Genomic DNA, 25,258 nt, shown 5'->3' with positions numbered 1-25,258 from the left:
TTTTTTTATAGGCTCCCTTTATAAAAACTTATTGAACGCTTTCTCGGCGTCTTGTAAGCTCTTAAACATCTTATAGTTTGTTTCGGAAACTCTGTTAACTTACTTAGACACCCTCTAAAAATAATACGCCAACAGTACAGCTTACTATATATCAAATGCCCATACACATACAATGACAGATGGAAAATGGGAAGGAAGGAAAGATGCAAAGAAATTATATCTATGGATTAATAGACTAGAAAGCTTGCCAGATTCATATAAGTTATAGAACAATAGTTCCAGGAAACAGGCCATTGGTAAGTTGCCAGTTACAACAACATCAAATGCTTAGAGATTTACTTGCTACATAAGTACTATTCTACTAAAGATCATGGCTCGCTTCCGGTCTCCTTGTTGGTGGAGACGGAGCTGGAGCCGACACCAGAAGTACTTGAGAAGCCAAAACCGGTCGACTCCGGGGTGCCACAATCAGCTGCGTTCTTGCTCAGGTTGTATGGTGCTGCACTCATCACCCTGAGAAAATAAATGAGCCGAAGATGTCCAATGTTAGTTTTCGATTTTTGCATGTATTCAGTACCAAAAATGCTAAGCAATCATTGATTTAAACACAATCTATCCAAGAAGAGAAGGAAAAACCAGAGACATGCATGAAATCCTCCTTAAAAAGAAGCGCGTGAAAGGAATTCGCCCAATAAATTCATCATCATTCATGTTAGAAATATATGGAAAAACTCAAGAAATGAATTGATTGCTCTCTATGGAAGATAAAAAAGGTAAAGTTTGAAGTACCTCTCCTTGCGCTTCTCCAAGAACCGAGCCAGGGATGCTTTGCGCGACTGTGGAACAGCTGTGAGAAAAACACCTGGTGTTAGTTTTTAAGTGATTAGCACTTGAGCAGCAGTCATTAAATATTGGTGCTCCGAAGCTCAAGAACATCTTAACTGAAGCTCAAGAACATCTTAAACCGAAGCAGTAAATCTAAATTTGAGAAAGAAAAGATAGCATGTGTCTTGTCCCTTTAAATGGTTAAATAGATTTGTTAAAAGATCGAGGCAATAAGATGTCGATGCATGACAAAGCACGAAACAATATTAAACTTTTAATGATGTCAACAGTTTACTCTATCGTTAATGGCGGAAGTATATTTCCCGGTGAACCCTAGCAACGTGAGAATCAGTTGGGGAAACAGAAGAATTGCATGAGGAACGGTAAAAATTTTACCACGGAATTGGTCCACTCAACCAAGGAGAAAAACATAATATTATAACACAAAAGACAAAATTTCACTTGCGAAATTTGCGTGAGGTACCTGATGATATCATAGCAGTCGCCGCAACAGATCCTCTTGATGATATCAGCCTAGGAGGCTCGATTCTGTTAACAAGAGTGGTTGGCATGCCAACAGTCTTAGATACCTTGACATCATCGTTGTTAACAGCTGGAACTCCAGATCGATCGACGGGGTGAGAAGAAACAGATATAGGGCTCGGGAGGCCCGAGCCTGGTGACATACTCAGGGATTGGTTAACCAAAAAGCGGTCTGCAGCTGGAAGTTTAGGGGCAGGTGCTTGCATCTGAAGTTTCGTCTGAGCCACGTTAGCTGGAACACACCCATTCCCAGCCAAAAACATGATCGCCTGAGCCTGGAAATTATGCCAAAATCTTAATTTCAGGGGGGCAAATAAAACAAAAACTGTGTGCAGCAAAGAGATAGAGAATAATGCACCTTCTCGGGAGAGATGTCATCAAACACGTTCACCGTTCCACCATAAAATATGGTCATTTGAGAAGGAATGCTGGAAGGCTTACAATTAATCCTATAAAGAGCAAAGAATTCAGAAAATTGTTATAACATAAGACTCGTTATATTGATTGTACTAGTATCATATCCAGATAGTGTTCAAGCTATGTCAGTTAAGACGGCTCGCACCATTGTTCGGTTGTTCTAGCCACATAGGCAGCTGAAGGAAGAATCGCATGAGGACCTGTAAGAGGATTCCCGCCAAGAAATTGTTGCTTCATGGCAGCACCTCCAAAATTCTGACAAGTACACATGAAATGAGTCTTGAAGAAAGGAGATGCCATTGAAAATGGATGCATCTTAATGTCATGGATAGGGTTTGATGAATGTGGATCTGTTTCATACTTAGCTGTTAATGTAAATAAATGCTGGTTTTCAGATTCATAGTTTACGTACTTGAAAACCATTCACGAGGGGACCCTGTACAGATGCTTAAAGAGAAATCAAGGTGGCAGATTGCAATCTGGAACATAACCTTATCATAAATAGTTTTTGCATCCTCATGCATAAACACACAAAGGGAACAGAGATAGGGGCATTGAGAAAGTAGACAGTTAAGTATAACAGACTCGTGAAATGATTCAATTTGAAGTGGAATTCATCCCATGACATATATAGTAGCCCTTAATGCAAAGTTGCAAACCAAGTACAAGCCATGCAACCAAGATGCTCAACAGATGCTATATAGTGTTAATCAAGAATGGAACAAAAGGTAATCTGAATATTGTCTGATTGCCGTTTATGCATGGCTTCAAATATGTCTGAACCAGATTTCATTATGAATCCATGAGAAGCAGAAGATGATGATTTACCTTTGGTGGTTGTTTCTCATCTTGCTCAGACTTCATAGACATGAATTGAGGGAGGGCAGATGCCTTGTTTGACAACGGCCATGGAACTCCTGAGCTCCTTGCAAACCCTTTGGATCAAAAAAATATTGCAAAAAGAAAAAAAAAAAAAAAAAACGCTGTTAGAGAACACTAGTTTATATAACTTTTGATTTGTTTGGATACTGGGAATAAGACAAGTCTGATTGATGAAGTCTGAACTGCATACCAAATTTACAAAACAATTTCACACACTCGCCGCTGTTGTACTTAAGGGAACTGGTTTTTCAACTTCTTTTGAACAAGAAATCAAACACAAGCCCATTAACCGGCAGTCACCAAAGGCAAGATTCATAATTTACAACTAGCAGGCTTTCTTATAGTAACAAAATCACTCTGGATCTTCATCCATTACCTAGCACAACTGAAATTTGATCAAGATCTCAAGACAAGAGGGAACCATTGACCACCTTAGCCAAAGGCAAACTTTAAACAAGTTAAGACATTTCCATGAAGAAAACATGAATCAAGTACGACATACTGAAATCCAGACACACAAAGGCTATAGCAGCAGTTAATTCACAATATTACTCAATCATCAGCTGCTGTTTTAGCTCATATTTCAAATTTTACTATCAACAAAAGCTCCTGAGGTGTTGGAAATTCACCTAGTTCAGATGAACCCTTTAATTCTTACCTCAGTCCAACCCAACTCAAAACAACAAATACAAACAAGAAATTCGTATAGAAAACACACATAAATAGCAGCTACACGAGGGGAAAAAAAAAGCCTGGAAAGTGAAAACAATTGAACCTTGAACCTATTCACATTCAAATCCAATTGCAAACATACACACCAAAACTTCATCAGAAGAAACCATCAAACACCAAAGGACAAAAAGAAGTTGGACAAATATATAGCAGAAAACTGGAAAAAGAAGCTATAAAAGGAAGACACAACTCCAAGAAAGTGAAAGAAGAATTCCTTAATGTTCAAAACTTTCATCAGTAGAAACCATAACAGAATTTGACACAAGAAAGAGAATTCACCAGAGTCTTCACAGCCTCCCCCAGCATACTCTTCCTTAGCAGTAAAAGAATTCTTAGAATTCAACCCCAGGAAATCCCTCTCCATGTCTCAAGATTTCAACACAAAAGAAAACCTCCCAACAGTTGAAGTCCGAAACTCAAAAGGATCAAGAATGGACACAAAGTTGTCTCCTTTTCCTCCCAAGAAAATCCCTCTTCACATACTGTTCAAGAACAGAAATCCCAATCCACAGACAGAAAGAAAAAGCTTCGAAACAGAAGTAAAAAGAACAACAAAGAAAATTCAGGTGAATGCTTCCAACTGCAGCAAAGAGCAGAGAAAGAGAGAGCTCTCCTCGTTTCCCTTTTGTAGTGGGCGCATCATGTCGCTGTGTAATTTCTTTACTTTCCCCTGAGAATGGGTCCTAGACTTGTAGCTCAGATTTTAACCATTTTCCCGAAATTGAATGAACTAAACTGTAGTTAGGTTTGATTATTATTAAATTAACTTGGTGATCGGAAACCGTCAAATCTTTCATAGATTTACATTAACGAATTATCAGCTCAGTGTTCTAAAAAAAAAAAATTCAATAACTAATTATCATTTTATTTGGCATTTCTATTGATGTCTTATTATACAAAGTATTATCCATTCTAATTTTTATAAATTTTATAATTTTATCTTAAATATCCGGTTAGACAATTCAAAATTTGAGACTTATAAGACATACTACTTTGTTCCATCGGGCAAGTCATTGGATATCTCATACGTGAGTTATATTATCTAATTTGACTATGAGTCTTACGATAAATTTTTCGTGTTCAATCAATGAAACATTATATTACATAAATGTATTAAGTTTAATGATAAAACATTAGTATGTACGGAGAGATTTTGATTGGTCTATAAAGATGTTAAAAGTTACTGCATATCTATTTTTGACGTAATTTATGGTATAATACTTGGTATTAAGGATAAATATCTTAATTATTGGACTCTGTAGTTATACTCTGTAAATTTTCAACCTAAGCTGGGGGAACAGACAGTTACGGACGACCGGTTTAGCCGGTAACTCACCACGTGCTCTATGGTTTATTACGCGCATTAATGATTGTATCCACCCGCCGGTGAAAGTACAAGTCTTCACGTCAACGGGCTAAGATCTCGCCACGTGTCATTTCATTTTTGAAGCTCGTTTGTTAGCATCACGTGGGCTAAAAGCTTAAAACCGCCTTAATTTTGAAGGGCAATGCTACGGTGCTCCAAGGGGCACAAGACCTCCCCTGATCCCCATTTACCACGTGAACCTAGTCATTTGCTTTTGACTTAATTGTAGTTTTTTGTCTTATGTATGTGGGATTGTCCCAATTTTAATTTTATAAACTACTACACTATTTTTTAGCGCATATAATAAATAATTTTATATTTTTTTATTTTATTTAATTAAAAAATTGATATGGTAGTGTTAAAATAATATAAAATTAATTTTTAAAAGATAACTGTAATTAATTTTTAAAATTATTTAATTAAGAATGTAATTATCATCTAATCATCGATTGTGAGTATGAAAAGTCTTTACACTTGTTGTTTGTTAATAATAATAATTATTTTTTATAGAAAATATTAAATTTTATTTTAAGTAGTATATCTCATATTTATTTTTTTAAAACATTAGTAGAAAAGCGAGTGTTTAATTTAATAATGCTCCCATTAAATAACATAATTGTTGATCCATGCACAATAATTAAACTTGCATGATTGTTAAAAAAATCTTTATCAATTAATCATAGCCATTATTTATATTTTTTAATAATATAGGAATAATATAATTATATAATATAACAAATAAAATATAAAAATTTTAAAAATATTTAATATGTGAAAGTATGAATTTGATTATTGTTAAATTATTCAAATTATTTTAAAATTTCAATCTCAATATTAAATATGTAATTTAAAAAATAAAAATAATAAAGTTAGATTAAAATTATTATAATGAGGGTGAGATAGTAAAAAATGAGTTAGATTTATTTACAAAATTGGCCTAAAAGCACTTTTTTTAGTAGTTTCAAAAGTAGAAGCTGACATTTCAAATATTTTAAAAGTACTTCTCTGGAACTCTAGGAGAGCACCAGTTGCTTGGGAGGAAATCTGCCATCCTAAAGAAGAAGGCGGTCTTGGCATCCGGCATATTCAATTATAGAACGTTGCCCTCCTTGCCCGAGTTTTATGGAACATTCATCTCAAAGTAGATACGTTATGAGTACAGTGGGTCAACGGTGTCTACCTTAGAGGCGCTTCAGTCTGGGACTGGCAACCAAAAAAGGGTGATTCTCCACTCCTTCAACTGCTTGCCAACATTCGCAACAGAGTGGTCACCATATTTGGGTCTTCAGAGGCAGCAATCCAACACATGGCGGGATGGTCTAGCACAAAGGGACTCTTGACGGGCAAAGTCTATGAGTACTTCAGGCTAAAACTCACAAGGCAGCCTTGGAAAGCAGCTATCTGGAAGGCATTTATCCCTCCGAACTACTTATTCATCTTGTGCCTTGGTTTACGGGGCAGACTAACTACACGTGACCGACTTGTGTTCCTTCAGGAGGAAGATTCATGCTCCTTGTGCATCAACAGCCAAACACCTTTTCTTTGAGTATCCCTTCAACGACTACTTTTGGTCGCATATCCGGCAATAACTTGGCATCAACAGAAGTATGTCAACCCTCCACAGCACGGTTAAGTAGCTTAAGAAAGAGAAGAGTAGCTCCTCTGTGCAGAACAAAGCGCGACACCTCGCTTTGGCATGTACGGTCTACAGCCTTTGGAGGCACCGAAACGAAGTCACTTTTGAGGGCGCAACACCTTGTCTCAGGGGTCTTATTATTTCTATCAAGATCACAGTGTATAGGCTCCTTTTAACACTTTTCTCACACGATCTGATTGTACCTTAATCCACAACGTGGGTTTTTTGTATCTCTCCGATTATGCTGGAGTACACTATAGATATTCTTGAATGAATAAAAACTTACATTTCATCCAAAAAAAAAGGGAATAAAGATGATAAATGATTAAAACTATATGAAAACCAAGTGTCTATTCCCAGTGAGCTGTAGGATCTAGAGTTCCAAAAAAATATCACGTCTTTTTACTGTACCAAATTTATTTATGTGTTAAATACGCAAAATGTAGTACTCATCCTAAAACTTCAAATTCCTAACTTCAGTTGCTAAATAACATACCACATGGAATGGTAGTCAAATCGTTTCAACTTACTTCCAAGTAGCTCTATAAGTCCCATGCTATACGTTCAAAATGTTCTTGTGTATTTGTCAAAACATTTATTGATTGCGTATTTTTCAAACCATAAAATTGTTGTTTTCTTCTTTTTTTTTTTTTTACTACACTCATCTATGATGGTGCTGCGTTGATAGATCTAATATTTGTGCTGATTGTTCAAATATTTGAGATATATTTATAACTGAAGATGAATTTTTAACTTGAAAGATTACTGTCTGGTTTTGTAAACTATACTTCTTTCTTCATAGTGATTCATTAAAACGATCAGCACACACAATAATTATTGAAATACTTAATGTGTTTGTAGCTAAATATGGGGGCCAAAAAACATTTGATTGGTAAATATGTAAGCACCAAGTTTGGAGACACAAAATCACCCTAAAAAAAAAAAAGAAAGTATGGGAAAGAGTAAAAAGAAAAGATAGATTGTGTGCTCAATAATGCCATTGGTGATTGGTGGGAGCAAAAGAAGAGAGGACCACATGAAGAGGGGGGCAAAAGGATATACTCAATTCAATTTCCGCCGGACTGGTGAGCTTGACAACAACAGAAGGTGACTCATTCACCCTGCATGTGGGGCTGCACCCCCACAGGCCACAAATGCCCCTTTCTCCTTCCCCCACCAAGTTTAACTGTGCATTGCACGTGCACATTCATACTAGTTAATGTTGTAATTTCCATCTCCAAAACGATAGAATTTTACTCAAATTTTTTAAATCTAACCACTTATAAAATATGTTATTGCCCGTTAGTCTCATGAATTTTATGGATTTATTCTTGAAAAAATATTTTTTTAGGGAGAGAATATTTTTAGTTCTTTTAGCCACTCAAATTTCTTATTTGCAACAGATATAACATCCGTAACAATATTAATTATATAAAGCGTCTCCAGTTATAGTATTTTATCTCACATCTATATATATATTAATAACTATCTCAATTTGAGTTTTTTAACGTGTTTAAGTGATTGTTAACAAATGCGCGCACTTATTTAATTTTAATTAATGAATCAATAGAATGTTTTATATAATTTTATGATTTTATATTTTTTATATCTACATATATATGTATATATCCGTACGTATGTGCATGTGTGATAGTGAATTAATAATAAATTGTGTCTTAGAATAAGGAGTTTGTTGGTATGGTAAGGATATTGATTAAAGATTCTTGTGGGCACAACCACTATGATATTTCAAACAAACCCCATGTGATGCTCACCTCATTTTCAGTCTTATAATAGTTTTATGGCTCCTCTTCTGTTTCTTCTACCTACCCCCCCCCCCCCCCCCCCCGAATAGTCCTATTCTTCACAATGGCCTCAAAACCCCACAATTACAATAAACAATGACATAAATTGACTCATATTTCTTTCAAAACTATATGTAAAAAAAAATTAAGAAGAATGTACATTCATAGTATATAAGTTCACAAATTAAAAGATAATATGTTGTTTTACAAAAAAAAAATTGGAGAGTGATCCGTCTAGTCTCCTCATGGTCGGCCCAACGGGTCTTCTGATCTTGGTCCTCACATACTTTTAATAATCCAATCTTTCCTGAAACAACTCGAGAACATGAGTTAGAGTGGCCAGAGATGTTCCGATGATGCTACTCCTACACTCAAGTCAACCAGCAAGTCGCTTTTTCAAGTCACAAAGTTTTGAATGTAAAACAATAGTACAATAATGCACATACCTAATAAAACAGTTGAGGGGATACTTATAGATTCTTTCCTTATGTTCGGATGCCGTTTGGTCCCCTATGATCATACCACTAGTCGAGCCAACACGCTGCAGATTTCAAATTTCTAGACCGATCAAGTCGGGTCTGCTCGACCCAGAGCAGAAACACACTGAACCTGGTGATCATTTACTTACTAAGACCCTTTTGGACTGTTTTCACTTTTATCGCTGTTAGAGAATATATGTTAATTTTATTTACGTGCATAATGAACGATTATGGACAAAAGATCATTCGAAAACTCTACTAAATTAAATAGGAAATAACTATTTTAGGACAAATGAAAATAAAAATACAGATACTTTTTGTACGACAGTGGGAGTAATAATTAAGATCAGAAAAACAATGCGAGGAGAAAATATGTATCAATTCTAATAATATAAAAATACTAAATATATATATATATATATGAAACATTCTTATTATATAAAAGTTAGATATTATATACGTTAAACACAATGCAACGTGACAAATTAGGGTGAAAGTTTATTGGTAAGGTGTAACTTCAATTCTACTCTATTTCCTAATTAAATGTCCCTTTGACTTTAATTGAAAAATGGTGGGTGTAATTAATTAAACAATTATTAATTGGAAAAGCCTGTCATGCACAATTATGTATGCTTTTTGACTTTGGCTATGTGTTAGAGCCCTTAATTTATTTGCAATGTAGATTTTATATAATAATGATTCTGCTATACTGTGATAATTACTTGTTTGGCATAACACAATTTTCTAAATTATGACAGTGTTGAGCCCCTCCTACCATAGCCCACCCACGTGGAGTTTAATACCAGAATCACTACAGGAAATGCCAAAAATGTGCAACATATTTTAGAATTTTATTTCATTAAAAATATATACTAAGTGAAAATAACTTTAATTTTACCATAATTTAGACTTTAAACATTTAATAATCGCAAATATTTTTTTTTATGTAAACTATCATTATTGCTAATTAGTGATATAAATATAGTGTAAATATGGTGACCAGCCTGACGGTGATATTTTTTTATTATTTGATTGTCACTATATATAAATGTGAATAATTATTATTATTATTATTATTATGAGAACCAGTATTATTAACACACTATAAAAAATGCGACATTTTGTAATGGTTAAAAATATTATAGTCATAGCAAATAGTCATTGACTACAACCATGCAACAGTTGTTGGTTGTGGTATTTGTGAGGGTGGCTAAAAGGCATGGCAAATATTTTTACTATAACTCTTAATCATGGCAAATAACTTTTTTTAGTGGAAAATCTATATTTTTGCGTAAGTTTTATTTAACCGTGGTCAATGAAAATTATTTACAATGATTTTTTGCTAGTGGCAATAGATTTTACATAATTCTTGTTATAATTAATATTATAAAAATTATTATTGTGAAAAAATAAAAAAGTATCATTTCATATTATTAATGATAGTATTCTCTTTTGTTATAATATTCTTATATTTTGTGGTAACAAATTATGATTTAATCCTTTTCATTTGTATGGAAAAAAATTAATCTTTTTTTTAATAAATAGTTGATTTAAGTTAAAAGTTATAAGCAACTACATACCAACTTTTCCAATTTATTAAAAAAATTATATATGGATTTAATGCAATTCACCCATATGTAATATAGTAAATGAACAAATTACCTTCTATGAGAAAACATAGCAGTATACCCTCCTGTACTTTTTAAAATGAAGCAATTTACCTCTATGTCTAAGGAGGTAAATTGCTTCATTTGAAAAAAATACAGGGGGTAAATTGCTGTATTTATAAAAAAAAAATAAAGAAGTAAATTACTAAAAAAAATTTCAGAGAGAAATAATTTGCTCATTTGGAATATCACAAAGGATTACTTGCAATTTTTTCAATTATAAAATATTAAATTATTTTTTTAAACTCTCCAATTCCAATAACACCAATTAAAATCTTTTGTAATCCAAGATATTTTATAATAGTTGACATGGTGTATATATCCAATATTTGGTAGGTAGTTCTCATTGCAATAACACCAATTGAAACAGCAAAAAAGGAACCTCTATGAGATAATTAATATTCCTGTACTGTGATAGATACTGCCGTGCCCGCCCACTATTTGTGCTCTTCAACAATAGGGTAACTGGTTAAATTCGCGTTACCATCTATTTTCAGAGATTCAAATTTAGGTTGCCCTCCACCTCTCATCATTATTGTACTAAAAGAGTATTTGAAGTTGTTAAATGGGGTTGTCCGTACAATTGTAATCTTTATTTATTACGAGGGTGTTTGGATGGACTTATTTTGGACATTTTATAAGCTCCTGTATATTATAAAATATCTTAAAAACTTAAATATTTCCAATCATTTATAATTCAAAATAAGTTTTTACAATGTTTAAATTATAAATAAGATGTCAAGACTTATATGGTGTTACAGTGTTTGGCTTAATAAGTTCTTCACATTGTAATAATGACGGAAAGAGATATCAAACTGTTAAAATTTTAAATCATATAAATAGATAATTTTTTTGGGGTGGGGGGGGGGGGGTTAAAAGTAAATATTAACAAAATTACGAGTGTTTTTTGTCTATTGGATGTTAAGATTAAAGCACTTATAAGATATTTTAAAAAGAGTTAGTTGAAGTTAACATTTAAATAAAAAGTTTATAAGATTCAAAATATCTTATTTTAGATTTTTATAATTTTTTTAAAAAATAAAAAAATAATTACTAAACGAATTTTCAATTAAACATATAATTGCTTGAGCGTGGAATGTGTTTTTTTACAAGTAGCTTTATGTTGTTTGGCAATGTAAGATGAAGATACAAAATTAAGGAATTTTTGTTTATGAGAGTTATAAGGGCAATTTGAAAAATAATAATTCAACGGATATAAAACTTTGCAAAAAGGCAGATTATTATTTTCTTTACCGTTATTTCACAAACGGTCAATGAGTTGGAGGGGGTTGATATTTTATATTACGGATAATTACACTTCCCTCCTCTAAAATTTAATGTAATTATGTGTAGACTCCTTGTAGTTTGGAAAATTATATCTAACATCCATGATGTTTGCTTTCTTTTAACAAATAAGTCCCTCGTTAGTCAATATTTATAGAATTTGGTGATATTAACTAAATAATTGAAAAAAAAATCTGTAATTACATAAAATTAACTTATTACTGATTTATTGCAGGTCAAATAAATATTTTTATGATCAAATTATCCTTATACGTCTTCACACTTCAATGTCTGTGAGGAGGTATATTTTCATTGTTATAAGAGTAGTTTAGTTGGAAAAAACTTATTTGACCTACAATAAGTCAGTAATAAGTCAATAGAGGGTCACTATCAATTTCATGTAGTTTTTTTTTTTGGGTCAATATTAGCAATTTTTGGTGAATCTTGATTGAAGGAGGGACTTATTTGTTAGACGAAGGCGAACTTTAGGAATGCTAGATGTGATTTTCCAAATTATAAGGGATCCTCAAAAGAGGAGAGTGTAATTATCCCTTTATATTATTGGGGGGGGGGGTTGTACCACTCTCTTAGTAGAGAGGGGAAAAGTGAATTAATTTAACCCTTGATTCTATATTTTGTGTTTAAAAACGAAGATAAAAAAGTAACAGAGTGTCTCAAAATTCATTTTTCGACATCTAGAGTAGTTGAAATGTTATGAATAGCTAAGGTAGGGTCAGAAGCGCATTCTTGAAATGAAATGTTGAGTATTATCAATAAGGATCAATTTGGACCAGAAAAATTGAGCTCTGTCAGATATAACATTTATTATATAGTTTAAATTCAAAATGATTTTAATAAAATCAACCGATGAACCTCATTGAAAACATGCAAATTTCGCAAGTATTTGATCATTTTCCCGATGGGAGGGACCATTTTAGTCTTTGATGATAACTTGGAGAACGTCCTATCACGTTTGATTGGAAAAATCATCTAATTTTGAGATATGTTGGATGTTCGACTCAATTTATAATATATTATAATTAATATATTTAGGACTTTATAAAATGTTGATAAAAAATTAAGACAGCATCATATAAACTTTAAAATTAAAATTATTGTCCAATATATTATGCTCAGTTTTTGCTGTATTTTATCAAATATTTCAAGAACATTTGTTTTTTATTTGTTTTATCAAATAGTAATTTTATATATTTTTATGGACTAATAACCTTATGAATTATTTACTTTACCCACCCTCAATTTCTTTTCTTTTTTCTTTTAAAGCAATAATAAAGTAGTAATTTCCACCTTACCATTTAGGGGCTACATAATTATCTTAATGTTAGGGGAGTATTTATAATTTTTCGAATAATAAGAGATACTTATAATTATATCAAATTTGAGGGAGGTAGATATAATTTTTGCTTTTAAAGCTGATTTCTACTTTCAAAACTATATCTTGAATTGATGTAATAATATGATACTATTTTTACAGAATTATAAAGACGTACAAAACTCTCAATAGTTTTCATTTCATTCTCAGTCGATACCTCAAACTTGGTGGTTGCACTGTCAATTTTTTACTAATATTCATTTAAAATTCGATATCGACTCATCAACTGTATGTTTTCATTTATTTTCTTACCTATGGGCGCGCCTCAATTTTTTTTCCCTATTCTCAGATTTTGATTCCTTTAGTTTTTTGTGTGTGTATGTGTTTTTGAATGGAAAATTTTCTATCTATTAATACAAAGAACGGATAATTACATCTATATCTTCTTATATGTATGGTTTATTTATACAAATAATTCATACTTTTTGAAAAGTTATATATACATTTACCAGAAGTGTCAATATCATTTACACAAACCACCCCTAATTTTTGAAAAATTACACATACACCTCTCGAAAGCACAGATCATTATGCAAACTAACTTTTTTTACTGTCAGTTGTAAATACGCGAAAAACATGAATGATTTATATGAATAGATCAGAGAGTGTAAATGTAATTATCTTTACAAAGAAGTATTGAAAACTAACAATTATATGACAAAAAAAATTAATAATTTCAAATTAAGAAACATCGTAATGGATTATAAGGCCGTATTTTAAGAGCATTTAATAGGCAAAACAAAATTAATTGCATTTTATCCCTATAAAAGTAGATATAACAACAAAATTTTGTTCAACAAGTAAAACTGCAATACAACACTTAAACCTTTGGAAAAAAAAGCTCGCAATCTCGTGCATACGGGAGTAGCAATGCATATTTTTTATAATTAAAGCCACGCTTGGATTCATTGATTTGAAATTCCTAGTACAAATTCTTTAAATTTATTTGAATCAATTTTAGATTCAAAGAATTTTCAAGTCTTGAATTAAAATTTTTGAATTTATATTTTGTCTTAATAGTAATGAACTCTGTATTCTTTTGATATGAAGTCATTTGAAATGCTTTTTTCTGAATACTTCTATCAAATTCAAATACATTAATCCAAATACAGTCTAGAAATTTTAATACCTATTAATATTTTTTTTTAAAAAAGTCTGTTGCATTTAACCCGAAAAATATGCAAAAGATCAGAGAGGACGACATCGGAAGAGGACTTGGTAGAGAACGTGACAAAATCCATTACTTCACTCTCGGAATTCATGCACCATACAATAACTCATCTTTGTTTCCTGGAGTTGCTGAGGTCAATGCAGCAAAACTACAAATGCTTGCATATTGGATATGTCTGCAAAATTTTCATAGCCACCAACAGATTATCTGCATACTTTGCAAGCTGCGCTGCGGTTTTTCTGATAGATCGAAGTCTATCTTTGCAGCCCGCCTAATAAAAACAACGCACATGAACTTCTGCATGCATTGCATCATACGTCAAGATTGAAAAATGTGATCATGCCTTCATGAATCATATTAGAGGCAGAAGCTAATATGGAAGTTCAGAAAAGTTGCAGCTTCTGTAAGGTTTCAAGGTATGTTAAATGCATCCAACGTAAGCGTCAAAGCTCTTCGAAATCAAGAAATCACGAATGAAACGATAATCTATCATTCGGGCAATAAAATCAACTCTGTATTCGTTTTTGCTTCTCCTTTTTTTCTGCACAGAACAAGGAACAGAAATATTTTTCACCAATCTAAGCATCGTACTTTATCATAAAAATTATGGACTCAAAACTATATTACATGAGAAGAAAAAAAGGGTATATTGTGATGAAATGGATCTACAAAGAGTTTTTACTGGCAACATGTGTTGCAACTAAGTTTGGCCCTGATTGTAAAATGTGAACCAGACATACCAGAGTACATGATGCGGTAGATTCTTTCACAATAATTTACATTCCAAGGATAAGTGGTTTTTGGAGTTCTAACCTTTCTCCCAAGCCAAATTTCGCAGTTGAACGAAGGTTTTCTAGAACTTATGATGGAGCCGAACCAGATTCAAGGGGTTCACTGATTTCAAGGAGTTCATTGCAAAGACCAGTAAAAACAACATCATCCGTTTCTATAGGTTTGAATTTAATAAGGGCAGAAGGAACCAAATCCTCTTCTTCGAGCGTCACGGGTCTCTGGCCTGCTGCTGGAAAACGTGGGATCACTCGTCGCTTGATTAAAACTGGATGTAGTAGGTCAAACTCTAAGCTTGGGTCTTTCAATGCCGCACTCACAAACTAACAGAAAAAAGGCACAATTAGCTGAATTAGAATAAGATTGTATATTAGGGTTTTCAATAGTACAATTAAAATGACCAACTCACTCCAGCAGAAACAAGAGAGAAAAATGATGTTGGGATTCTTTACTCATAGATGTTGATTTTTAACATATTCAGTTTTCTTGCATATTCCGCACATATTCATTAACACAAGTATTTGAGAGGAAGAATCAGATTATATAGTATATTAACAGATCAGGTAAGAGCAGATGAAACGACAAAAAACATGCAACCTAAAACTTTGTCTAGTAGAAGGATTATTGTGGGGAAAGGAAAAGAAAATGCCAGTGGAAACTTGGTTGATTGATTGCTAGGGAAAATAATGAGGAAAAGAAATGTTGAGGAAAGTATCTTGTGATTAAGAAAAATGAATTTCCACCACAAAGACATCAGGAAATTGTAAGATAAGGCCATATGATGATCTCTCCTTCTCAAACACAACCGTCACTTTCCTCTTCTCTATTGTTTTCTTTCTTTTCCATAGACAACCAAACTTAGTTGGGATTTTCTAATTCTTTGATTTTCTTTTTTCCTTTTATAAATTGTTTCCATTCCTCATCAAAGCTTCGAAGCACATAGAGCGTTAATTAATGCAAAAAAGAGAAAGTTCATAGAAAATTTAAGGTCATCCAATCAATCACATGAAACAAAAACAAGGCCCCCCTTTAAAAATTCAGAATATCAGCAATAGTTGTGCTGAAAATAGTGTTGGTTGTTTTTTCAACTGCTAAGTTCACAATCCTTTGTTGCTATGACAAAACCAGCTAGTCCTACATGAGACATCTGTTGAGATAGCATTACAATTTTCATGCCATAAAAACAAAAATATAATATTTTACAAGGATTTAGCAGGTTATAAAAGGTTGAAATCATCATACTCTTATTTTACTCATAGGCCTTAAGGGTTCCACAACATTACAAGGATTTACAGGCTTCTGCCAGGGAAATGCATGTATCCAAAGCATAAAGGTCTAAAATAAACTCGAACAGCAAAAATTTCATGAACAAAATCTCAAGTTTCTGAGGATCACCCATTCATATACTAACTTTTCCCAACATCGCTGATCATTTACATGATCTTTCTTTTGGGGATCAATTTTTGACATCAGTAAAAGGGACAGTGGAGCATGACGAATTATACAATGACTTTCACAGTTATTATTGACCAAATATGGTGGGAAATTTATCAGTGGAAGTAATGAAAACAAGAAAGACTTCCATGGGATGTGAGAAGTAGAAGCTGTTATGTGCTCAATTCTTGTATAGCTATTCAGAGGGATTAAAAACTTAGTTGAATGCAGGTGTCATCAAGATAATTAGAAGTCTCCATTTCATAGTGTACAGACAGCGAGTGCTGATGAAGCAGAAACAGTTTCTCCACATATAATAACTGGTGTCAAAACCCTTTAGCCAGTTGAACTCTGTGACTTATATAGAAACAGCTCTAATACTGAAAATTCTTAATGTCTTTATTATTAGCAATAGACTCAGGGTATAAACATGAGTCATCGTGTAATGCACAAATGTGATGCATGAATTGTAAATGAGTAGGTGCATTGAATTGAAACATACTATAAAATTGGTTTCCTTTTCGGAGTACTAAAAGTAATATAAATTAGTTAAAAAGGTTGATTTACTTATCCACGATTTGTTATAAGTCCATCTATTTAATGAAAGGACTAACCTCATATAGAGTACCAGTTGACTCTGATGGAGAAAAGATAGCTTGAAGAACCACTTTATCAGGAAACTGTATCCTAATTATAGTTCTCTTATACCGCTTTTTTGCAGCCTGTGCCTGCTTTTCTCTGTATGATTTAGGAATTAGAAGCTTGGATTCCTCTATCTTCTTCTTTCTCGCATCTGCTTCCCTCTTCAATTCTTCAGCAGTAAGGTTGTAGAAAGAAGCGGGCACCTCAATTCTCGCAGCAACACTCTCGGGTACAGAAAAGAATACTCGAATCTGATTCCAAGATGTCAAGAAGAACAATTAGAGAGAAGGTATCATCATAAAGTCGTGAACCAACATAGCATGTGAGACAACAAAACTGCTGTTATCTGAATTCAATTGAAAATGCTTAGGTGACAGCTCCAGGCAAGAATGGAAATCAACAAATAGAACCTCCGAAGCATATAAGAAAAGAAGAACTACTTGATAGCAGAAATCATATAGTGGGTGAACTTGGAGCATGCACGAGAGTAATGCGGTTACCATTTAACTAAAAATAGTATGAGATTATCACCAAATGACGGAACGGAAACTGACAAGATACCGCGGGGCACCTCACACACAAATGATATTAAAATAATAAGTCCATAAATTTGACAGCTAGGGATCCAGCTGTTCAAGTAGTATAAGGATCGGGAAAAATCATAACTCCAATGTCTCAATAGAGCACCATCCTTTGGAATGATCAAAATACAGAAAATACAACTTTACTTTGAGTAATTACATCAACACCCCAATTAACCGAAATTGTAGCCGGAAAGAGGGAGTAGAACTGTTTACCCTTTTCGCTGACAGCTCAAAGAATAAAGGAAATTGAGCAAAAGCAGAATGACAGCGGACTACGTTACACTTTTATTTAAAATTTTGACTGGTTAAATTTTCCCACTTCTCTCTCTCTCTCTCTTTGCACACTACATATGTACATATCATAAACATATATATACAGTTAATACACACACGAGGCACCCACAATTGCATATAAGCACATAGACACATGTACACATACGCACACATCCACCAACATACACAAAAAACAGACATTGTTGGCAAAGACGATGCGGGGTTGTGCTGTGCGCAAGTGAGGGCAAGCCTGTGGTAGAGGCAGTGTGAGGTTTAGGGGAGAGAGACGCTTGGGCTGTAGGTTGTGGGGTTGAGGAGGAAGAAGGAAATATTAGCAAAAAAGCAGATTAAGAATGGAGCCAAATTAATGCTGACATGCATTATTATCATCCAACTTTTCAATTAGATAAGTTGCAATTGCATATAGAACTAGTTTCCCTATTTGTAGATTTGCACATCATGAACTCATAACTATTAAAGCCAAGGCTTAACTTCCGAAGGAGTTGTTGAAACAGTCAAACATCTCATGAAGCAAGGTGGGGGGAACAAACACGTCTAAAAGATATGTTATTGTCAAAATTATAAATGAAGCTGGCCATGTTTCTCCCAGTATGTGCAAAGTCAGAGACATTATACACAATAAACCAAGATTTGAAGATGCATTTGCAGTAAAATACTCGTCTCTGCTACTTGTCTTGATAAAATTCAATTACTAGCTCACAGTAGCAAATACAGACATACGTGGGCAAACTCCACTAATACTAACTATGTCCTGGTTAAATTACCATACCTTGATATTGCACTTGCCTGTGCCAGAAATTAAAATCTTTTGAGGACTTTATTAGAGGGACACTGAAGCAACAGAAGTGGCATTGGCAAAATAACATTTCAACATATCAGAATCTAGTAAACTATATCAAGAACAAGTTTTAGATTGTTGCTAAAAAAAATATAGCTAAGAAAAGCAGATTTCTGAATTGGTACAACTTATCTGACACTTAATGGTTCCATCAGGCCGTAAAATGAGTTAAGACAAGAATACAGTGGCAACTCTTAGTATATGGTAGGCCAATATGAAATCCTTGAGAAGGGAATAAAAAAGAATTGATATTGTAGTTGCCAGTCCACCTGGTACCGAGTTCCTAGCACATAATAAGTGCAGAAACATATAAAGTGGCATAAGTGGACCTCGGGTTTTGCTTTTAAGGTCTCCATTCTCAACATTCAAGGCCCAAATGTAGATGAATAGACCATTTTTTTATGTCGAAAGTGGAAATGGATAATTTTATTCTCCAGCATTACTCTTTATAATGTTTCAAATTCAAATTTAGGAAGGTTGGCTTCTTGTTGTTAATCATAATATAGAACCCTGTCTAACAGGCTATTCTAAAGAGCATACTTAAAAAAAGTTTCAGCTTTGATCTCCAAAGTAGAGCAGTCAGAAGAGCTGGAATCTTGATCTAGATGCCACTACTCAAACTGCATCCAATATGGAACTCATGACTGGCCATTGGATAACTATTTGTGACCTAAGTTCATCTTCAAAGATTTCTCCATATATTTCTTTTATGAAGTAACCCAAAAGCATGTCCCTTGGGGGACAGCCCGAGGTTTGGGCTCAAAAATTTCCTACAGGAGGTCTTGTATTCGAACATGTGAGTTGGGTGTGTGAGTTAAAGAAAAAAGTAACCCAAAAGCATCTATGATCACTTTGATATTAGGTAGACATCCTGGCCAATGGATGCTTGGGAAATGCTTTTTGGATACTTTCATGCAACTAGAATTTCAGTCTAAATGATATGTAACATACGTTAAAATATAGAAAAGCAACCTGCAACACATGAGAACGCTACAGTTTAGAACTAATAAAACCTGTACAATTCATCGCATGACATAATAATAATCGTTTATCTAGAAATAACAAACATAAACCCATATGTGATGTCTAACATTTCCAAAAGTTCAGACTATAGAAAAAGAGATTTTTAAAAAATATCTGCTATGCCCTTAATCAATTCGGAAACTACTTCTTCTCATTCCCCCTTTCAGGTTGCTCAAGATCTGTGGTAAGTATATAATATAGGCAATCAAGGTTTCTGCCAGAATTCTGCATCATTAAATGTTTGAACCTCTGGTTATGTTCAGGAACCACATTGATAGACACAATCCAACTTTATTCTTTTCTTAAAACTCTCCATATTCAAAATTCTGAATCACGTACTATGTGGAAGAGGAAAGTGATTAACATAATGAAATCAAGATCTGATTGGCTTCTGAATACTACATCCATAACTAGATGCTCCTGAAAATTGTAAGAGATTGACACTTCTTACTAACCTGCTGACGGTTCTCGCCAATAAAATTCTGAATCATGTAATCCTTACCTACCAAATGAAATCTACCAGCTTAAAAAAGAAAAGACACACCAAAAAATTTGTTGCATACAAGAAACGACAGTGTAAAAGCACTAAGAGTTTACAATACAGTGAATGAAATAACAAGCAAAACCTAAAGGATTAAATTATGCAACATTCTCAATGACAAATCAGACCATGTACCTGTCTATCAACCAGCTTCGGCTCAACGGCTTCCTCCTTAGCTGGAGCCGCGGTCGTTGATTCCTTAGCTGGAGCCATGGCCATTGATTCTTTAGCCGTCTTTGGCTCTAACAATGATATAACAATTTTAATTAAACCAAGCCGTTCCTTGGAAGGATCTTCCATCATGAGCCACATCTCCCCATCTTCCTCTTTCAACTCAAATCCGACACACTCTAGCAACTCCACCCCTCCAGGAAGATCCCCTACCGCCTCCTTTATCTTTGGGTTCCCCATCCTTACCTTCCTAAACTTAGCATTATCTGGCTCTTTAACCACATTCCTAAAAAGTCTCATAATCACCTCCATCGAACCATCACTCGGCTTCCCGGACATATATCGACTCACACAAGTCTGCAAATGATTCCCAATACCATCGGATTCTTTACTGCCATTCTCTTCACTTGAATCCGCTACACTCAAACAAGATTCAACATGAACTGAAACCTCCTCTTCTGATGCATACCCTTTACCACAAACTGGACACTCAAACACTTGCAAAGAATAACCATTCGGGTTCCTCTTCCCAGACGTGATCAATGAGTTGTATGGATCAAACCCATTTTCGGACTTCTCATTTACATTCGGACTCACCCGTATTTCAGGCTTTTTATCTTCCAATTTCCGTTCAGAAATATTGTATACCTTTTGAGGCAAAGGCTTGGTATCCCGCAGCGATGACGAAGACGGCAGTGATTGTGATGGAGAAGAAGAAGCAGAAGAGGATCCCAAGACTCTGCCTTGCCCCTTGAATTTGCCTGATAAAGAAGATGAGAAGGGGCCGTTGACTTTCTTCATCAAACCCTTCATTTTATCTCTCATCTCATCCATTTTGTTCCTAAATTGAAATGGGAACTAGAAACAAAATGGAAGAATTAAAAACAAGTAATCCCCTCGAAGCAAACAGTGCAGTTGAAGCTGAATGTTATGTATATATAGGTCTTGAGAATTTCTTGGATTTCAACACGGAAATCAGAAATTGAAGCTAAAATTAGTAAGGGTTTTATTGGATGTATATGAATAAATTAAAATACAGAGAAAGAGAGGCTGAGAATTCAATGGGAACAAGAGGAGGAGCGTTGAATGAAGGGGAAGGGCTATGGAGGTCGGGAGCAGAGGGGTGCCAAAATGAATTTGCTGAGCTTTTTGGGGCCAAAATGAGAAATAAGAATTTTCTCTTAGCGCGTTTGGCCAAAATAAAATAATGAAGTCTTCCACCGTGGATGCATTTTTAGTGCATTTAAAATTAGCAAATATATATATATATATATATATATAATATTAAATAAAGTATTACTCTTTCTCTTTTCTTTTGATTTTTTAAAATAAATTTATTTAGTGTTAGCAACACTAAACAAATATTTTTCAAAAGATTACTTTCATGAGAATAAGAGAAGGGATGAAGGAAGCAACCTATGAATTTAGCTATGGAAGATTATTCGAATTTCTACATAATATAAAAGAAAATTTAGGATGATATAAAATAGAAATTAATAAGTGTTTCGTACACTAAAAGAAATATAATATTTAAGTATAATTAGTTGTCATAATTAAGAATAAAAATAATTACACTCTTCTCTCTTCGATTTGGATTAATTATACGTAAATCCTTTAATAATCCATAATATTTGCTTTTTTCTAATAAATAAATTTTTTCATTAGTCAAAATTTATTAAATTTAATAATATTAACAAAATTTCAAACAGGAGAGTGTAATATAATGCCCCAAAGATTCACTAAGTCCAAGAAGAGGTCCAGCCCCAATGAGGCCCAGAAGTGCACAGACCCAAGGGGGCAGAAACCTCAGCTTTGAGACTCGAGAGGGGCCCTTGGAGGAAATAGGCTTTGGTGGAAGCCCAAAGGTGTCCTCGTAGGCCTAGGAGTGAAGGATAACATTCCAAACACCTAGACTACAGGGTGTCTTTGTGCGCAATTGGCATAAGGCCATTCGGCCACCTAGAGGAGGACTGGCCATGCAACATGTGACAAGGTAGGTGTTCAGGCAAAGCAACTCACACGTCATAATTATCCTTTAGGAATTCGAAGTAAGAGTGTTCTCCTCCCTATATTCTCTATCCGAATATAAGAGTTCTAAGTGAACCCTAAGTGTGAGGAAACCTTTGTTGTTCGTGTGAAAGGAGTTTTGTGGCCAAAGGATTAAGTGCTAGCTTGAGCAACCGTGAGTTTGTGGCTGTCGGTCTTTGTGACTGTGTGCTAAGCCTATAAACGGATCTGGCTCTTTGAGCCTTATTCATACGGTTCATTTATTGTCTTTATTTTTGTTGATAAATACTTTGTGTAATTTATATTTTAATCTGTTTTGGCTTGTAATTTTAAGGGTATAAAATCCACTGGTCTATATAGTAAGTGAGGGCTCATCACTTGGGGACAAAATCCCAACACAACATGTGTGTACAATATTTTAAAAAATACAGGAGAACAAATTATCTTTTTTTTTTTTCCACAAATTTTTTTTCCCTCTTATTGGTTAACAAGGGGGGCTAAATTGCATTTAACTATTTTTCAAAATAAAAAAGAAATTTGATTTTTTTTTCACAAGAGGGGATTTTGCACACACCTCACCTTAATAACACCTACTATCATAACAGATAACAATTTTATTATACAGTAGACCAATTCCTACTATACAACACACCTGAAGGGGTTCGAACTCATAAATTCTAAGATCATGGGTGTTTAATTTTGCCAATTAAACTAAATCTCATTGATGTACCGCATTTGGTTGCTTGTAAAAGGGAAAGAGACGCAAAGCCCCATAATATCCTTTCCGCATCTTTCTGCCACACCAAAAAGTTATGATTAAGACGAGAGAGCCCAACAATGCAATTTTTGACCCAACAATAATTTAGTAAACACTAGATACCGTGGCACGCAGTGTCGGTATGGATTATTTTTAGTAATACTTTTATTTTATTGAAACTCCTAATTTATTGCTTTATATTAAAATTTGTTATTATCTAACATACAAAAATTGTGGTAATTTTTTTAATGCATTAATTATCAATACATATTTTACTCAATTAAATTACAAATTGACACTTTGTACAATATATGTTATATTAATAACAATGATTTTATATACATATGCAAAACAAATACTAATATGTAACTTCAATTTTAATAACAATTAACTTAAAAAAATTGTAATTGAATGAGATTAATTTTCTAAAAGAACTTGATTAAGTAGTATTTTTTAACATGAATTGAGAAGTTGAAGAGTATTTTTTGTATTAAATAATTTGATGTAGTGATATCGAAACTATCACTTTGAGTATATAAAGCCTCTTTCCTTTATAATAGTACATATAATGGCAATCTTGTATTTAACATCCTCTGATTGGAAATGCATGCAACTTAAATTATCACTCAAAATCAAAAGAATTTGTTAAATAACCACTTTATTTAAATTATTAAAAAGTAAAATTATTTAATATTTAATAATTAAAATTACTATTGGGTATAATCCCGTTAGTTATGAATTAAAATTATGTAAATAATTATTATTAATCACTATTAAATAAAAGTTGATACAAAAAATTACATTATTTACCATGGCTCAAATGTTTTTGCCATTACTTTTAGCCATGACAAATGTTTTAGTCAAACTTGTAAAAACCACTGCTTTCAATCATTGCGTGACCGTGGCCAATGAATGACTATTTACTATGATTATTTATTTTTATCATCAGAGTTAACTGTGGTAAATGTTAAATTTCTTCTTGTGTCTATTGTCTTCCCACAGAGAAGGTTGCATGGCACATTATTACGATATTAATATTAAATGAATTTTTTCTCTATCAGTTTAAGTTTTTGTAGCTGAAGTGGCCGGTTGACATGATATTAAAGTTAGGCCAAACAAGAGGAATTGGATTTGAAAAAAAAAAAAAAATCCAGAGTTTCACATGCATTGCTTGCACGGACGAGCGTTAAGATATTAATACTAAAAAAGTTTCTTCTCTAACAATTAGATTTTTAAATGGGACGGTCATTTAATAAAATTTGAAACTACACTTACTCAACTTTTTATGATCTTTTTTTTCTTAAGTTTTATTCTTTATAACAACATTTCATTATTTTGATTTATCAATTGCCAATTTGTATTTAATCAAATTCTTAGTACAAATCATTAAACATTGCAGCACTGAAGATCAAGATTGCATTAAATCGCATAATATCTCCTTTGATATAGGGCAAATTAAATAAATCGAGGATGTACTGTAGTCTAATAGTTTGACTTGGCAGTGATATATTTAGCCAAGTATATGTGTTCGAATAAAGTTTCTCATATGAGGGACACATATAGAATAATTTACTAGGATATATTTATTAATTATTTTAAAAATCATAATAATGATTTTCATTAACATTCATGTTCCTTATATTTTTTTTTAATTTTTATATATCTCAACCTATTTTTATGATAACATGAAGTGCTTCATTCAAAAGCCATGTCAAAATTGCAAGAAAAGACTTTAGATAAAAATATGAATATCTAGATATTGTAAATATCCACAACTGCTAATTTAGTCCAAAAAATATTTAAACATAAAGCATAATAAATCATAAAATTTTAACTCCGTCAATTTTTTAAAATATTATGATTTCGTCAAAATAGCATTTTGGACCAAAAATGATCAAATTGAAGTCAAAATTTTAGGAGCACCACATGTTAAATGTAATGGAACTCTATTGGTAGGGTTATATGTAAGCAGAACACT

The 25,258-nt window shown here is 33.2% G+C and overlaps 2 protein-coding genes across 3 annotated transcripts; both read right to left on the bottom strand.

The window, feature by feature from the left end:
- Window positions 1–204: 204 nt before the first annotated feature.
- LOC105156212 (protein TIFY 7) lies at window positions 205–4,092 on the bottom strand. 2 transcript variants are annotated; one of them, XM_020691976.2, is made up of 7 exons: window positions 3,679–4,092; window positions 2,614–2,720; window positions 1,931–2,040; window positions 1,727–1,817; window positions 1,310–1,643; window positions 790–862; window positions 205–513 (listed from the first exon to the last, which is right to left on the bottom strand). In XM_020691976.2, exons 1-7 carry the CDS (start codon window positions 3,761–3,763, stop codon window positions 369–371), a joined length of 945 nt encoding a protein of 314 aa, XP_020547635.1. In that variant the 5' UTR covers window positions 3,764–4,092; the 3' UTR covers window positions 205–368. The 2 variants fall into 2 exon arrangements, with proteins under 2 accessions (XP_020547635.1, XP_011070587.1); XM_011072285.3 differs by having other exon boundaries at window positions 790–847; window positions 3,679–4,089.
- Window positions 4,093–14,766: 10,674 nt separating this feature from the next.
- PUX2 (plant UBX domain-containing protein 2) lies at window positions 14,767–21,686 on the bottom strand. Its single transcript, XM_011072284.3, has 3 exons — window positions 20,481–21,686; window positions 17,038–17,316; window positions 14,767–15,312 (listed from the first exon to the last, which is right to left on the bottom strand). Exons 1-3 carry the CDS (start codon window positions 21,348–21,350, stop codon window positions 15,061–15,063), a joined length of 1,401 nt encoding a protein of 466 aa, XP_011070586.1. The 5' UTR covers window positions 21,351–21,686; the 3' UTR covers window positions 14,767–15,060.
- Window positions 21,687–25,258: the final 3,572 nt, after the last annotated feature.

The sequence above is a fragment of the Sesamum indicum genome, linkage group LG2, assembly GCF_026168435.1.
Source record: "Sesamum indicum cultivar Baizhima isolate 11 linkage group LG2, ASM2616843v1, whole genome shotgun sequence".
Lineage (NCBI taxonomy): Eukaryota > Viridiplantae > Streptophyta > Magnoliopsida > Lamiales > Pedaliaceae > Sesamum > Sesamum indicum.
The sequence above is the reverse complement of the archived record's forward strand: the minus strand, read 5'-3'. Positions and strand labels throughout refer to the sequence as shown.